The sequence below is a fragment of the Macaca nemestrina genome, chromosome 11, assembly GCF_043159975.1.
Source record: "Macaca nemestrina isolate mMacNem1 chromosome 11, mMacNem.hap1, whole genome shotgun sequence".
Lineage (NCBI taxonomy): Eukaryota > Metazoa > Chordata > Mammalia > Primates > Cercopithecidae > Macaca > Macaca nemestrina.
In genome coordinates, this window is record NC_092135.1 from 62,854,571 (window position 1) to 62,870,260 (window position 15,690).

At 37.1% G+C, this 15,690-nt stretch overlaps 1 protein-coding gene across 5 annotated transcripts in view; it reads right to left on the minus strand.

Annotated features, from left to right (window-relative positions):
• The window catches only part of LOC105483320 (solute carrier family 38 member 11), a 56,202-nt gene extending 42,331 nt beyond the window's left edge, over nt 1–13,871 (minus strand). For 3 of the 5 annotated variants that reach the window (XM_011744138.3, XM_011744136.3, XM_011744141.3), the window contains exons 1-5: nt 13,616–13,871; nt 13,037–13,151; nt 11,105–11,179; nt 3,989–4,123; nt 2,975–3,040 (exon numbers count right to left, since the gene is read on the minus strand). In XM_011744138.3, the coding sequence (XP_011742440.1) occupies nt 2,975–3,040; nt 3,989–4,123; nt 11,105–11,179; nt 13,037–13,151; nt 13,616–13,711 (487 nt within the window). In that variant the 5' untranslated portion in view covers nt 13,712–13,871. The remainder of the gene's footprint in view (nt 1–2,974; nt 3,041–3,988; nt 4,124–11,104; nt 11,180–13,036; nt 13,152–13,615) is intronic. The other 2 variants (XM_011744135.2, XM_011744140.2) reach the window with 2 other exon arrangements.
• Between the last annotated feature and the right edge of the window lie 1,819 nt (nt 13,872–15,690).

The following is a 15,690-nucleotide window of genomic DNA, read 5'->3' on the forward strand; positions in this document are numbered from 1 at the left end:
TATAATGTTTTGTTTTTATGAAGAGTGTTATACATACATTGCTTGTATAATTAAAAATCAATAAAAATTAACAATCAAAATGTTTCTATCAAGGGAAGTTAAATTAATTATGGCCACTCTAACTGTACAGTAGGTACTGTACAGAATACTGAACTTGCATTAAAGCATTTATATATTTATGTTTTGATATGAGAATATGTTCTTAAAATATTACTAAGAGAAAGAAGCGTGTTACAGAACAAGATGTATGATGTTATATTATTCTTACGAATATCTGAAATTACATGTATTCTTAAAACTCTGAAAGTATACATTAAAAGATAAAAGGAAGGATGGAAGGAAGAGGAAAAACAGGAGGGGGTTGAAAGGATGGTTACCACCTGGTTGTCCCAAGAGGAAGAGATTATTAGTCTTTTCTATTTTCTCCATTTTGCTTGTCTGTGTTTTCTAATATTTTTCCAATAAATCGGTGCTACTTTTTGAATAGGAAAACACAGTAATAAAATATATTTTTAAATTAGTAATTCTCTTTTGAAAAACTTTAGAGGTCAGGTGAGATGGCTTATGCCTATAATCCCAACACTTTGGGAGGCTGAGGTGGGTAGATCGTTTGAGCTCAGGAGTTCGAGACAAGCCTGGGCAACATAGCAAAACCCCATCTCTACAAAACCGGGCATGGTGGTGTGCACCTGTAATCCCAGCTACTTGGGAGGCTGAGGTGGAAGGATCACCTGAACCCGGGAGGTCAAGACTACAGTGAGCCAATTATGCCATTGCACTCTAGCCTGGGTGACATAGTGAGACCCTGTCTCAAAAAAAACAAAAACAGAAACAAAAACAAAAAACAGAGAAAAGAAAAACCCTTAAGAAAAACCTTGAAAAATAACACAGAAAAACCGCCACAAAAATCCCATGGATCTCATGATTAAAAGATAACCACAGTTTATACATAAAAGTATTTCTTTCTTATTTTTTCTTACTTGTATATGCAAATAGAAAATTTACATAATTTAGATTATATCGTATGTCTTGTATTATATTCTGACCACTTTCCCTTAGCATTCTACCCACTTATGTGGCCTCAGCTTATGCATTCATGCTTTGGAGTTTGGGGGCTGGCACAGAAGCTACAGACAGTTCAGGGTAACAAAAATCATGACTAACAGTACTGGGTAAGTCTACTGTGTGCTAAGAACTACCTGTCTCACCTCTTTTGCTTCACACAACTATTCTATGAAGCAGATGATATTCTGATTCATAATTTAGAGATGAGGAAACTGGAACTCGGAGAGGACAACTAACCTTCTCAAGGTCACACAGCTGGTCATTAGTGAGTCTGTGATTTGACAGCTATGTCTCCATGATCTCAAGTTCCACTAAACCATGTGTGAGGAATAGGTGTACTTTCTGGCTCTAGATTTTGTTTCGTTTTGTTTTGTATGTCTCTAAAATAAGTGATTCAAGCACTAAGAGGAAAGGTGTTTTTGCATCAATCTCCTCAACTGTAATAGCAACTAGAGAGAGTGTCACAATGAAAGAGGGATTATGTAGCTTGGATGAGAAGCTCTTCAAAGCAAAAAGACACATGATCTCTGAATTATTCTAAAAGCTATCACATAGTGAAAAGTTGAACAGGGAGTGGAGTTGTAGCAATATGTTGAAAAGGTCTACTTGAGAATGTTCACACTGGCTTTTTTGCAATTACCCTAAACTGGAAACAACACAAATGTCCCTCAACTGGGTGATAGATACACTATTGTACATCCATAAAATGAAATGCTTCTCAGAAATAATTTGTTAAAAAGAGCAAACTACTGATATATCTAAAGACACAGCTGAATCTCAAATACACCTTTCTAAATAAAAGAAGCCAGACTCAAAAAAGCTACATATGGTATGATGTCATTTACCTGGCATTCTGAAGAAAGCAAAACTATAGGGAGAGAAATCTCATCAGGAGGTTGGCAGGGGGAGCTGGAGATTAGGGTTTGACAACAAAGAGAAATGGGGGAAACTGGAGGGAGTGATGGAATTGTTCTGCATTATTTTTATTATTTTTAGAGACAGACTCTCTGTATGTGGTTCACACTCCTGGGCTCAAGCAATCCTTCTGCTTCAGTGTCTGGAGTAGCTGGGACTACAGGTGCACGCTACTGTGCCTGGCTTGTTGTTCTGTATTTTGATTGCAGACGTGGTTATATGACTATACGCCTTTGTCAAAACTCACAGAATATAGGTTTTGGGTTTTTTTTTGTTTGTTTGTTTGTTTGTTTTTTTGAGACAGGGTCTCACTCTGTTGCCCAACCTGCAGGGCATTGGCATGATCACAGCTCTCTGCAGCCTCCACCTCCTGGGCTCAAGTGATCCTCCCACCTCAGCCTCCGAAGTAGCTGGAACCACAGGTGCAGATACCATGTCCTGCTAATGTTTGTACTTTTTGTAGAGATGAGGTTTCACTATGTTGCCCAGGCTGGTCTTGAACTACTGAGCTCAAGCGATCCACCCTCTTCTGCCTCCCAAAGTGCTGGGATTATAGGCGTGAGCCAACATGCCTGGCCACAGAATATAGATTTTAAAGGGTTAATTTTACTCTATTAAATTATACCTTAATACAAATAATGGGTAAAATAGTCTGCTTGCTTATTTAAGAAATCACATAGTTTAAATAGTACATGAAAAAATATTAGTCCAGAGAGCTGGTGATATGAAGCATAAAAAATTTAAAAGATAAAGTATTCTAAGTATATAAATAGTAAAAACATTTTTTCAAATGGCTAAATAAGAACTAAATTATGTATAAAAGCAGATCTGAACTTTAAAATCAAAATGGATCACGGAAATTGTGAGATACCTGAAGTAATCCAATAATTTCACTTTCAAATTTTTTATTTATAAATTATTATGAACCATGTTAACTATAAATAACTATATAAATAAATATATTTAAATCCTCCCAATTTTTATTTTGACTTACCTCCTGGGATTCTTTGAAAAACTTTGCTCAAAGTATCTCCAGCTATTATATTGTAACTTATCATCGCTAAAAACATAATTAAAATAAGAGTTATCAATAAGCCATCACATATTTCATCCTAAATAATTTGAAAGCAATCACTTATTACTTCCCAAACATTGGCATTACCCTACTCCTTTCAAATGTATATTATGATTACCCATTTGGACAACTTTAAAGATAAGTGGACAACAGATCTATGGCAGAGTATCAATTTGTATTAAAAAAGGATTTTCTCTTTACAGGTTGATTCATCTCAGAATACCTTTAAGTAGCAAGTTCTGCTAGTTATTAAAAATGCAATTTATTTTGTTGTTAAAGTTCAGTTTCCAAACCTCTTTTCAGGAACACATGTACTGCGTAAAGTGGGGAATAATAATAGAAAACTTTGAAGGCACTAAAATATCCCCTCCATTGAAAAAGTAAGACTTTTTTGGGAAATAAATTCTTAGCTTTCTGTGGAGACATATGGAACTAGTGGTTTGAACAATACCTTCCATAGTACTGATTTTTAAAAATGAAGTCAATTTGGCCATTGGCGAATATTAACATTTCATTTTTCAAGAAGTGTTAGGTGACATTCTCACCATTACGGTATAAACTTTAAATAGCACATTGGCCTAGTACATGGCTTCCACAAATCCTTAGCATTTTTTTTTAAGTATTAAGCCTTATAAGAAATGTGTTATTTCTCTTATTCACTCTTTATTCTAGATCATGCAATTTTTTACCAAGTACAGAAAGCCCAAACATTAACTCAGTGAAAATAACCCTCATTTTATTTAAAAGAAATAGAAAATAAATCAAAAGGACCAGAAAGTAAGGAAGAAAATGGTTAAAGAAGTAAATATTTAATTTGGAAAAGATTTCAACTGCTATAATGATATTCTTTAAAGACTATTAAAAGTATTTTATTCAGAAATGACCATATGCTTATGCACATAATTGCAATATTTATCTTCACAGTCAACTTACCTATAAAAGGATACAAAAACTGAAGAACAGAGAGGAGAATATACCCTGGAAAGCCGAAGGTTTTATTGACCAAAGACTGGTAGGTGTCTGTTCCGGAGAGGGCCCCTCCTTTTATCAATAAAATGAGGGAAAAGTCTATGGCAATAATATCAATTAAATAAATGTCAGATTACACGTAATACAAATATTTTTCATGCTTTAACTTAATTACCATTGAGAAAAAGGGAAATTTTAAAGAAGCATTTAATTTAATGTTACAGTACTAGCAGAGCCAGGCTTTTTCATAAAACATTACCTTTTATGAAACAGTAATGCTTCCAGTTACATATTTTTCAATCAAGATGCAAATATATACTTAACATACCCATGCAAAGAATAGGGCAGAAAAGAAAACAGACTCAAGTCAAACTGCCAGTGTTCCATTTTACTTTCCTGATGTAACCAATGCAGCAAATATCATCAGGTTGAGGCTCAATTGTAGGTATGTAGGTAATCAAATATTTCATAGGTATTCAATGTGTGAAGACTGAGAATTAAAGGTGTGGTAGCATTTAGAAAATAATACATTTAGGAGAGTCAGAGCATTTGTTTTATAATATAATAAAATTAGTAACTTTATTTTATAGTTATTATGGTTAAGAAAGAGACACTCTATGAAATTTTGCTGTTGAAATTTACATTTGTGGCTGGCACAGTGGCTCACACCTGTAATCCCAGCACTTTGGGAGGCCAAGGTGGGTGGATCTCGAAGTCAGGAGATCGAGGCCATCCTAGCCAACATGGTGAAACCCCGTCTCTACTAAAAATACAAAAATTAGGCAGGTGTGGTGATGCACACTTGTAGTCCCAGCTACTTGGGAGGCTGAGGCAGGAGAATCGCTCGAATCCAGGAGGCAAAAGCTGCAGTGAGCTGAGATCCTGCCACTTCACTCCAGCCTGGCAACAGAGTGAGACTCTGTCTCAAAAAAAAAAAAAAAAAATTACATTTTAAGAAACTTCAATTGAAGTTAAAGATAGATATATACAGAAATTATATAATGAAAAGACAGTCTCCCTCATTGTTTTCATTTAACTCAATGTTTTTTACAGAAAGACACTGCAGTTGTATTTGGTACACAGCTACACACAATGTGAGATACTTGTTCTCTTTTCTCTCTTTCTCATTTTTATCCATTAAGTAATATGGAAATGCATAAAAATGCAAGTCATTGTAATATGATTTCCCCTTGATTCCCTCCCAGGTCAGTGAAACTTCTTTCAACAAGAGCATCAGTGATCTCCAAGTTGATAAATCCAATTGATACCTCCTAGACCTCACTCTTATTTGCTCTTTCGGAACACTGTTTTTTGTTGTTGTTGATCATTCCTTATTTTCTCAACCATCCTCCTTTGGCCTCTGTGACATCTCTTTCTTGTGGTTTTCTTCCTACTTTTTTGGTCATTTATACTCAATTTTTCACCAGTTTCTTTCACTCTGCTCAAGCCCTGGATTCTTGGACTTTTTTTTTCTCACTTTTTTATTTTTTTGAGATGGAGTCTTGCTCTGTCACTCAGACTGGAGTGCAGTGGCGCCATCCTGGCTCACTACAACCTCCGCCTCCTGGGTTCAAACAATTCTCCTGCCTCAGCCTCCTGACCAGCTGGGATTGCAGGTGCTGACCACCATGCCTGGCTAATTTTTGTATTTTTAGCAGAGACGGAGTTTTGCCACGTTGGCCAGGCTGGTCTCAAACTCCTGACCTCAGGTAATCCACCCGCCTAGGCCTCCCAAAGTGCTAGGATTACAGGTGTAAGTCACTGTGCCCAGCCTTTTTTCTCACCCTTCAAGATGTACTAGTGTGATCTCACTTATGCTGTGGTTGCAATTTTCATTCAGATGTTAATAACCTATAAATTTGTGTTTCCAGGTCAGACCCCCTTCAAAACTTCAGACTTCTACAGCTAGCTGCCTAATAAATATTTTGCCTTGAAGATCTCATAGACATCTTACTTTTAAAATATATAAATTCTAATTTGGTTATTGGTTCTGGAATTTGATTCTCTATCCATATTTCTCCAATCTGTAATTAGTATCAACAGAAACTTGAGAATTTCCCCAGACTTATCTTATTAATCATTAACTTATTTCATTACGTTCTATATTCCTGTGGTTACTAAGTCTATTAACGATTGCATCAGAAATATTCAAATGTAGCCCCTAATCTGTAATCTTGACTTGCCTTATGGTAGCGCTTTGGACTTCATAATTTCTTGTCTGGAGTACTGAAATAACCCACTAATAGTTCTTTTACCCACCAATCTGGCCCCCAACCAAGATACCTTTGATTTCTCCTCCCTACCAAGACATTCTGAGCATTCTCCCTCCACCAGGTGGATCTGGCCATAGATTACTATAAAACTAATTGTGTCTTCTGCTTAAAATATTTCAGGGAGACCCATTAATGTCTTTGGATAAAAATTATTTATAGCTGTGTGACCTCGGATGAAAGATTTGAGTTCATCTGTAAAGTAAGGCAATATGGCACCCTTGAAGAGTGGTGTGAGGATTATGGTGTTTAAATATCCACCACAATGCCTACTGTCTTCTAGAAGCTGAGTGGGAACTTACGCTATTTCTACTTATTTTTGACAAGCTGCATGTGACGGTGGGAAAAGTTATTGTATTTGGAGTCAGATAATAATGATAACAACCATAAACTACTAGCAAATGCTTACACAATGCTTTTCTGTTTGGTAGGTCTTTTTCCAAATACTTTACAAATACTAATTAATCTTCACAACAACCAGAGGTAGGTGCTACTATCATGACCATTTAACAGATGAGAAAAGTGGGGCATGAAGGTTAAGTAAATTGATCTCTACAGAAGTAGTAAAAGAAGAATCGGGACTTAGGCCCTAGTAGTCTGGCCTCAGAATCCATGCACTTAATTAAAATCTCAACTCTGTTACCAGTAACTTCAGACCTTGGCTAAGTCATTTTAACCTACCGAAGTCTCAATTTTCTCCTCCAACAAAGTAAAACATGAACACCTATCTTAGAAAGATTTCACATTATATAAAACATGAACACTTACCTCAGAAAGATTTCACATTATGGCTGCATTGTGCTCAGCATCTAGCTCAGGAAGTGGTAATGCTTATCATTACATGAAAGGCTTTCCATCTGCCTTTGCAAACCTCTCCAACTTCCCCTCTCTCCATTTGCAAACACCAACCCTGCACTTTGGCCAGACTAAATCATTTGTTCAGTTGCATTTTGCATTCCCACTTTTCCATCTGCTTCCATTTTCTCTGCTAACTCACTTTTTTTTTTTTTTTTTTTGATAAATACGCAGAGGAAGTGTCTCCTCCTCCCTAGAACATTCCTGCTCTTTTGAGGCTAGGTTAAATGCCAGTCTCTGTCACGTACATATTTTTATTATAGTATTTTTTATGAAGTACTATAATTATGTTTTGTTTTGTTTTTTTTCTGCTTGACTATATTGTGAGCTTCAAAAAGGCGGGGATAATGTTTCTCATTGCTATATCTGGCACACCGGTGATCAGTATACATTTGTTGAATGAATCAATGATCAATATAGTAGGATTGCTATATGTCTACCCATTGGATTCCAATTTAATGTGATAAATGACCTAATAAATAAATTTTTATTTATTTAATTTTATTTATTTATTTATTTATTTATTTATTTATTTATTTATTTATTGTTGAGACTGAGTCTCACTCTGTTGCCCAGGCTGGAGTGCAGTGGCGCAATCTCAGCTCACTGCAACCTCTGCCTCCCGGGTTCAAGCGATTCTCCTGCCTCAGCCGCCTCAGCTTCCTGAGTAGCTGAGACTACAGATGTGAGCCACTACGGCCAGTTAATTTTTGTATTTTTAGTAGAGATGGGGTTTCACCATATTGGCCAGGCTGGTCTCGAATTTCTGACCTCAAGTGATCCACGTGCCTCGGCCTCTCAAAGTGCTGGGATTACAGGGGTGAGCCACCGTGCCCAGCCCTAAGAAGTATTAATAGATTTTAAAATATCCTGCAAACACAAAGGACATATCAATAAATTCTACTTCCTTTGCTTAAAATTAGAAACTGCTTCACAAAAAAGTTGAATAATGCCTTGAAGGAAGAACAAGGTTTCACCAGGTAGAGAAGAAAAGGAATGTCAGGCAGGAGGACTATCAATGGGAAGATGGTGTGAAAGCTTATTCTCTCCCTGGGTAACAGAATTCTCTGGAATGGCTGAGAATGTCTGCATGTGACTGTTGGTCACAGAGTGAGAGGGCAGTTAATATAATTGGAATGAGACTAAAAATGCAGACTATGGCCAAACTATGAAGGAATTTACATGCAATATTTTGTTGTTGTTGTCCTTACAGAGTCTCAGAATGTTTTGATCAGGGGAGTTTACAGAGTTCAGCCTGAGGTTTTATAAAAATAATCTGCAGCAGTATGGAGGACTGATCAGAAAGTAGACAGATGCTGGAGGCAGGAAAACTGAGCAGTAGCTCACTGGCCAAGAAGGAGAATCAATGAGCTAGATGCTGAGAATAATGCAGCCATAATGTGAAATCTTTTTGAGGTAGATGTTCATGTTTTACTTTTTTGGAGGAGAAAATTGAGACTTCAGTTGGTTACAATGGCTTAGCCAAGGTCTGAAGTTACTGGCAACAGAGTTGGCATTGATTCTCCTCCTTGATTCTCATTGATTCTTATGTAATCTATATACAATTTATATACTTATGTCACAGAGAGGAGGCAGCCAATTTCAAAGATGGTATGAAGGCTTGCTGAAGAAGGGTATGGTTGGGATGAGAACGCTGAGCATTTAATAAAAGTTCAAAATGATCACTTAAAGGTAAGAATGTGTTAAGAATTTAGTCAATAATAAATGTAAATGCTTTCATCTGCTTATAAAATACAGGCTACAAATACATTCCCTTAACAGTTTTAGGTATCTTAAGTATTAATTACTATAATATTTTGATCTCCCTTTAAATATATTATATGCAACTTTTTAAAAACTTCATGAATTAATCTATGTTACTTAACAGAGGAATTTTCTTTTAAATCATTTTGTATGCTCAGACAATAAAAATTATTTTACATTAATCAACAAATTTGAAAATCTTAAAGCAAACTAGAATTATTTGTTGTAAATTTTCATAATTCTTTTTGTTCCCCAGCATTTCACAAACATGAAAACAGAACTTAGAAAAACTTGTTTTACTGAACATACCTCATTAGTGGCCTTAAAAGGCAAAATAATAATTCTAGAGGCAAACCACTGATTAATTATAGCTCCAATCTAAAGAAAAATTCAACATTATACCCTACATGTAGATTTTGCTCTTAAAAGCCTAATTAAGAAAAAAAAATGAATCAGCCTATATATTTTTTTCAATTTTGTGTGGTCATCCTTTATCAGTTATTTAAGAATTTGGATCATGCAAGTAAATTTAAGAGTTGGTAATTTTCATTAATAAGTAAATTTGCAACATATGAATTTGCAAAGGACTTCTCACAGTTATTGTTATAGGTTTATATATGGCATTAGTTGAAAAAGTTATTCACATTATGATTTATTCATGTATAATATGATTGGCTTTAGCATACTGTTCATTCTCTTCAAGTCCTGAACTCGTGGATGATGCATATTTTTAAATTTTTTCTGCCTACCTGTTTACAATGTGTGTAAATGTTTACAATGCATTTAAATAAACGATGGTGATTATGGTGGAAATTGATTATTTGTCAGTGCTGATGGGAAACAGGAAATTTAAGAATGACAGGGACAAATCCTTGAATCAGATTTTTTTTTTTTAGTGTAATAAATGCCCCAATAAGTAGACTGCAATTTTTAAACACCAGCAACTCTTAATAAGCACAGAATTATAGGTGCTTACGTTATAAATAAAGAGCTGTAATAACTAGAAGCAGTTTAGGTCTTGAGGGTGGGGGGTAGGAAGAAGGCAGGGAGTTCAATGCCTGTCTAGCTTTGAATTTGAAAACGATTTCATGCTTTACTGTCTCTTCGTCAGCCTGAGAAAAAATAGCTGAGCGTTGGGCAGGTCTTGGAAGCCTGAGGTTTTACGAGGGATGGCATCTTGGCAGGATCTCTAGAAGCAGAGCTGAGACAGACATTGCCGGGCAAGGGGTCTGTGGATGAAGTACTCCAGAAGAAGGGGAATGAGAGGACAGGGCAGGGGAAAGAGCTCAGCAAGTACTGCCGTGGTGGAGCACTGGAGCTCCAACCGTACCGCACATTGGTCCCTCATGGAGGCAAGGAGACCCCCATGAGGCTCAGGGCAACACTCACTAGCTGGTAAAAGGGCATCTAATCCACCACAGCAGCAACTCCTGTGAGTGGTGCTTGTTTTCGATCATTGCCACCTCTTTCACAGTGATCCCAAGACAGAGGAAAGACGCTGTGTTTGTCATAAGGTGAGATGGTGGGATGACAGGGCGGGGACGAGGACAGCAAAAAGAGGAGATGATTATGAGTTGTAAACCCTGCATTTAAATGGGAGAGTGACAAAAGGTGGGTGTGAATGAACTATTTACATGAAGAAGCGGAAGCAGAACAGAAGATGTGATATAGAAGCAACTTATTGCTGCATTTAAAGATAGTAGCGGGCAGCGAGTGTGGGCAGGCATAAGCCAGGTGGAGAGGCTTGATGAGCCCTGCTGGTTGATCACCAGAACTTCAGTTCTACCTCTACAAGCAACAGCTGAATAAGGTTGTTCATTCACATGCACCTGCCCACGAAGTCCTGCTGTCTGCACTTTCAGAGCACAGTCCTCTCTTAGCCTTAATGAAGCTTTAAAATGACTTCCCCATCTACTACTTTCTGCATTAAGTGAAAAAGGCACATGAAAAGGATTTAGGCTTGGTAATATATAATGCTCTTCTACTTTTTCTAATCTGTTTAAAGGATTAGTAGGAAAAGTAAATCTCCTCAGGCATAAATGCTTAAATTCTTTAGGATTCTTTGATGCACTTTCTAATTAACTAGGAAATTCAGCTGCAGCATGTGTGTGTGTGTGTGTGTGTGTGTGTGTGTGTGTGTAGTTACTGCACAATTAAAGTTGCAGATATAAGAAATTATATAGTATTTTACCTGTAACATATGAAACCCAGAATAAAAGCAATATTCCCAAAGGAAACCCAGCTTGCTTCATTGAATAAGGCAATCCTGAAAAAACATAAAATGCCCCACCCCTCACATTAACAAGAAAGCTAGAAATACAGAAACTCCCCCCTTCAATTTCTGCATATAATAGGTAAAGTCAATTTATAAACTTATATGACATACTTGTAAGTTGCACATAGGACAGTATTAACATTAAATGTTAGGCATTAATACTTATTTCAGAATAAAATGTTATTAGCTTAGGGACAAGTCAAGAGAGCAAGTTTATGAGGTGATGGGATAAGAATTAGAAAGCAGCAAATGAAAAACAAATGCCAGTTCACACAAATAACGTTTACTTCAGGGTAAGAGTGACACAGCCCTGGAATATGTGGAAAATCATTACCTCAAATCCTTTCCTACCTGCTAGCCAAGAAAGCAGAGTGGATAATAAAGAGCACAGAAGGGTTATGGAATATTAAGACAGACAGACTCTGGAGTCAAAATGGGGCTACTATGTAGGAAAAAAATGAGAGAAAAATGAGAAGGCGAAAGTCTTTTTTATAATGCTGACAAGGGTACGTATAATTATTTCTTGTAATTTTGGGGAAAATGGGCAACTTTAGATTATGGACAATAAAATATCTAAAACAAACACAGTTAAAATATTTGCAGCCAAGATTTTTATTCTCTGAAAAGTTTTCCCTTAAAGAAAAGAAAACAAGCCGCTGAGCAGGATTCAGTGGTACTGTTTAGCATTGCTGACATGTCTTAGCTTAGCATGTTCACATCAGGAATTAGCTCTAGAATTCTTCTAAGTACAGCTGCCCATACCTTCATTGCACATGGAGGTGGAATTGTAAACAAACCTTTGTCCCTGTTTCCTTCTACTTTATCTCAGGTAATGCCATTTTATGTATCATTTGGAGAAAAAAAAAAGACTATCCATAGAAAAATGTAAAATCAGGAACCATATTAACTTGTGAAAAGTAAAAGTAACTCAAGAGTAAGAAAAGTAGCTCAATCCAGATAAATATTTAATTTTCAGAAGATGATGACAGAGACAAAAATGTCACAACTTTATAAAACCTTGTATTCTCAAAAAAGTATTGCATTTTGCAGGATTTTGTTTTCTTCTTGTCTTTTCTGAGATAGAATGTTTTCAGGTACCAAAAAGAATAATAACCACTGAAAATATAGCTGCTTTTATTACTATAATGCAATACACTTTTAACTTTTTTCAGACAATTTCCCTTGCTTCTAATACAATGGGAAAATCTGAGCTATTTATTTCTTTTAATTCTGATTTTATGGCTCCTTTGCTAGGAAAATTATATGCATTTTCAATGAACAAATTTGCATTGTTGACTAAATGATATTTAAAATTAATATATTGTAATAATTTTGTACTTTAAAATTTAACATTGTATAGATAGGTAAAGAATGTATGAATTTAATTTTTCATAAGATTGGTATGTTTTCATATTAAACTTTTCACCTCTAACATTTACAAATATCTGGAAGTTTTATACTTCTATAAGGTTAAAGAAAGATGATTCAAATAATGATGGACCCTTCAGTAAGTGGAAAAAAATACATTAGGTAACATTAACAATCAACCACACAGCCTACAGAAAAAAGATTCAGCACCGCCCATATGCAGTTTCACCTTAATCTACTACATGTGGAAGATGCTCTTAACTGTGGAAGCAGTGTGAATGACAGCCCCATCTTCAGCATAAAAGGCACGCACACATACAGTTACACTAGAAAAAAAGGAAGGCTTTTATGGAAGAAAATTTCCAATTTTCTTATTTAAGTCTTTTTTTCTTTAAAAATAATTAATGAACACTAGCAGCATAGCGAGTCTTAAATTTTGCCCTTTCACTTAAAATTGAAACCAAAACAACATACACTTACCTATTATACCAGATCCTATAATCGAGTTGACAACATTAAAAAGAGCAGCAGACTGACAGGTTTTCTCTTTATACTCATGTTCAGAAACAAGGGTTTCTCTGTCATCTAGATCTCTCTATTTTAATAGATAAAATAGCAATTATAAGCAAATACTAGCTCAGAAAATTAGAAAAGTAACAAATATGTAATGCAGGATACTAGCACGATATTTCTAGTAATAATAAGTAATGTCACTAATGAAAATAAAATAATGCCAGGATAACAGTAATAAAGAATAACAATAATGGCTAGTAATTCAACAGAGCTTGGTAAGCTAACTCCACCCTAAAATTTCCAGATTACAGCTGCCCCAGCTGCTAAGTACAGGATCTGTTAGGAATTCGGTGATGTGATTGTGTGAAATTAAATTGCCTGCTAAGGAAAAAAAAACAAAGTCAGATTAAGGCAAAACTTTTTCTCCCAGAGAACTTTTCGCGGTGCTAAACCAAGAGCCCGGGTGAAGGTAGGTGACCTGACCTGCTGCAAGGTGAATGAAATTTCCGGAAAACTGGCTTCAGAACGCCCAGTCGCTAGTTTTACCTGCGGTGGGATGACAGGGTCCTGCCTCTGGTAGCCCATGGCTGCGCGGTTGTCCTGAGGAGGTAGAAGATGCTGGCGCCGAGGTCCGGCTCGCATCCCGCCAGCCTCCTCCGCCACCTCGCACACAGCCGAGGTCCGCGCGCCGCCGCAGAGCTGCAGGGAGCCAGTTCCACCGGCGCCCTCTGCCCCGTCGGCAGGCCGCGAGGGCTGCAGCCCCAAGATCTCTAGGCTGTGACAGCTTGGGGCACTTTTCCACCGGAGTTCGCCCAAATATAGTTTTCCTCCGGATGCGGAGATGCTGCAGGATGTTTCTGATCCGGGCTGCCCTGTCTCCCCGCCTCCCGCCTCCACACCCCCGCCTTCCTCAGAGAACAGGGAGAGCTACTCTTCCCCGAAGCTGCAGAGGACAACTGGTTCCACCCACGCTGCCCTGCCTAGATTGCACAGAGTTATGACCGCCTCGTTGCAGCTCGTTCCTAAATTAGCTGCGCCTTTGCTGGGTCCGAAACCCAGGTAAGAGCGCAGAAGCACCCTTGGGCCCGTGGGACATCTTCCCTATTAGCATCTCCTCCTCGCTACACCTTTTCAACGGCAGAGACGACGGGTGAAAATTTGGGACTTTTATTGTAAATGGAAATGGAAAGACTCATAAGAAAATGAATAGCAAAACAAAAAACTTTCCTAGGGTTTTAGCAAACTTGACTACTGAGCATGCTTTGGTCAAACGCTTTCTGGTAACTTTTTAGAAAAAGGAGCCATAGAGAAAATGAAGGTGGATTGTTAATGGATTCAGGTAATGAACCTTGAAGAGGGAAAGAGGAGTACAAGGGTTTGGAAAAGGGATGGCACCTACAGTGTCTGAGCTAGAAGGAATCTTCAGTGACCACCTATACATTACAGATGAAGCAACAAGTCCAGAGAGTATTCAATATCAGAGACAGAATGCATAAGACAACAGTTTCAGGGGCAGTAAGAGGGGTGATATGCCATCATACTTACCAAATTCTGCCTTCCCTTGATATCCACAGGGGATTGGTTCTGGGACTCCTGCAGATACGAAAATCCAGGAATGCTCAGGTCCTTGATACTAAACGGCATAGTATTTACATGTAACCCAGGCACATTCTCCAGCATACTTTAAATCATCTCTAGATTATTTATGATACCTAATACAATGTAAATGCCATTTAACTAGTTGTTATACTGTATTGTCTAGGAAATAAGAAAAAAAAGTCCCTATGTGTTCAGTATAGACACACCCATCCTAGCGCTAACTACATTTTTGATCTGGGATTGGTTTAAGGCATGGATGCAGAACTGGGGATGTGGAGGCCAACTGTACCTAATTAAAGAGGTTCTGTTTCATACATATTTACTTATAATTATGAAAAAAATTAAAACCGTGGGAAAACGAAAGACTTATAAACTTTATATACACTCTGCCATCAAATTAACAAATGTTAACATGCTGTCATATTTTCTTCAAATTGTAAAAGTAAAAATAATGTCACAATAGGAACCTCCTTGACCTTCTCCATTCCTTTCCCTAGACCTTCAGCCCTGGAGTCATCGGTTCATCAAGTTAGTGTTATCTTTGCTATTCATGCTTTCTATTTTAATCTGTTCATTTATAGCCATAAACAATATATAACATTGGCTTTTGTGTTTTCAACATTTACGAAGATGGTACCATATTGTACATGTTTTTTTTTCCACTGGCATTTTTATTTTCAGCATGTATGATGTAGATATATGCAGATACGCTTTTTTTTTTCATTATATCTAACAGTTAAGTCAGCCTTCCCCCTACTGAAAGATAGTAAGGTTGTTTCTCATTTTACACTCTTATGGAGCATAAAAGTGACAGTTTCTCTAGATGTAGAAGTGTTATATAGTAGGTCATGCGCACTTTCATCTTCGTTAGTTTTTTTTTTTTCTTTTTCAGACGGAGTTTCAGTTTTGTTGCCCAGGCTGGAGAGTAATGGTGTGACCTCTGGTCACTGCAACCTCCGCCTCCCGGGTTCAAGTGATTATCTTGCTTCAGCCTCAGGAGTAGCTGGGAATATAGGTGCCCA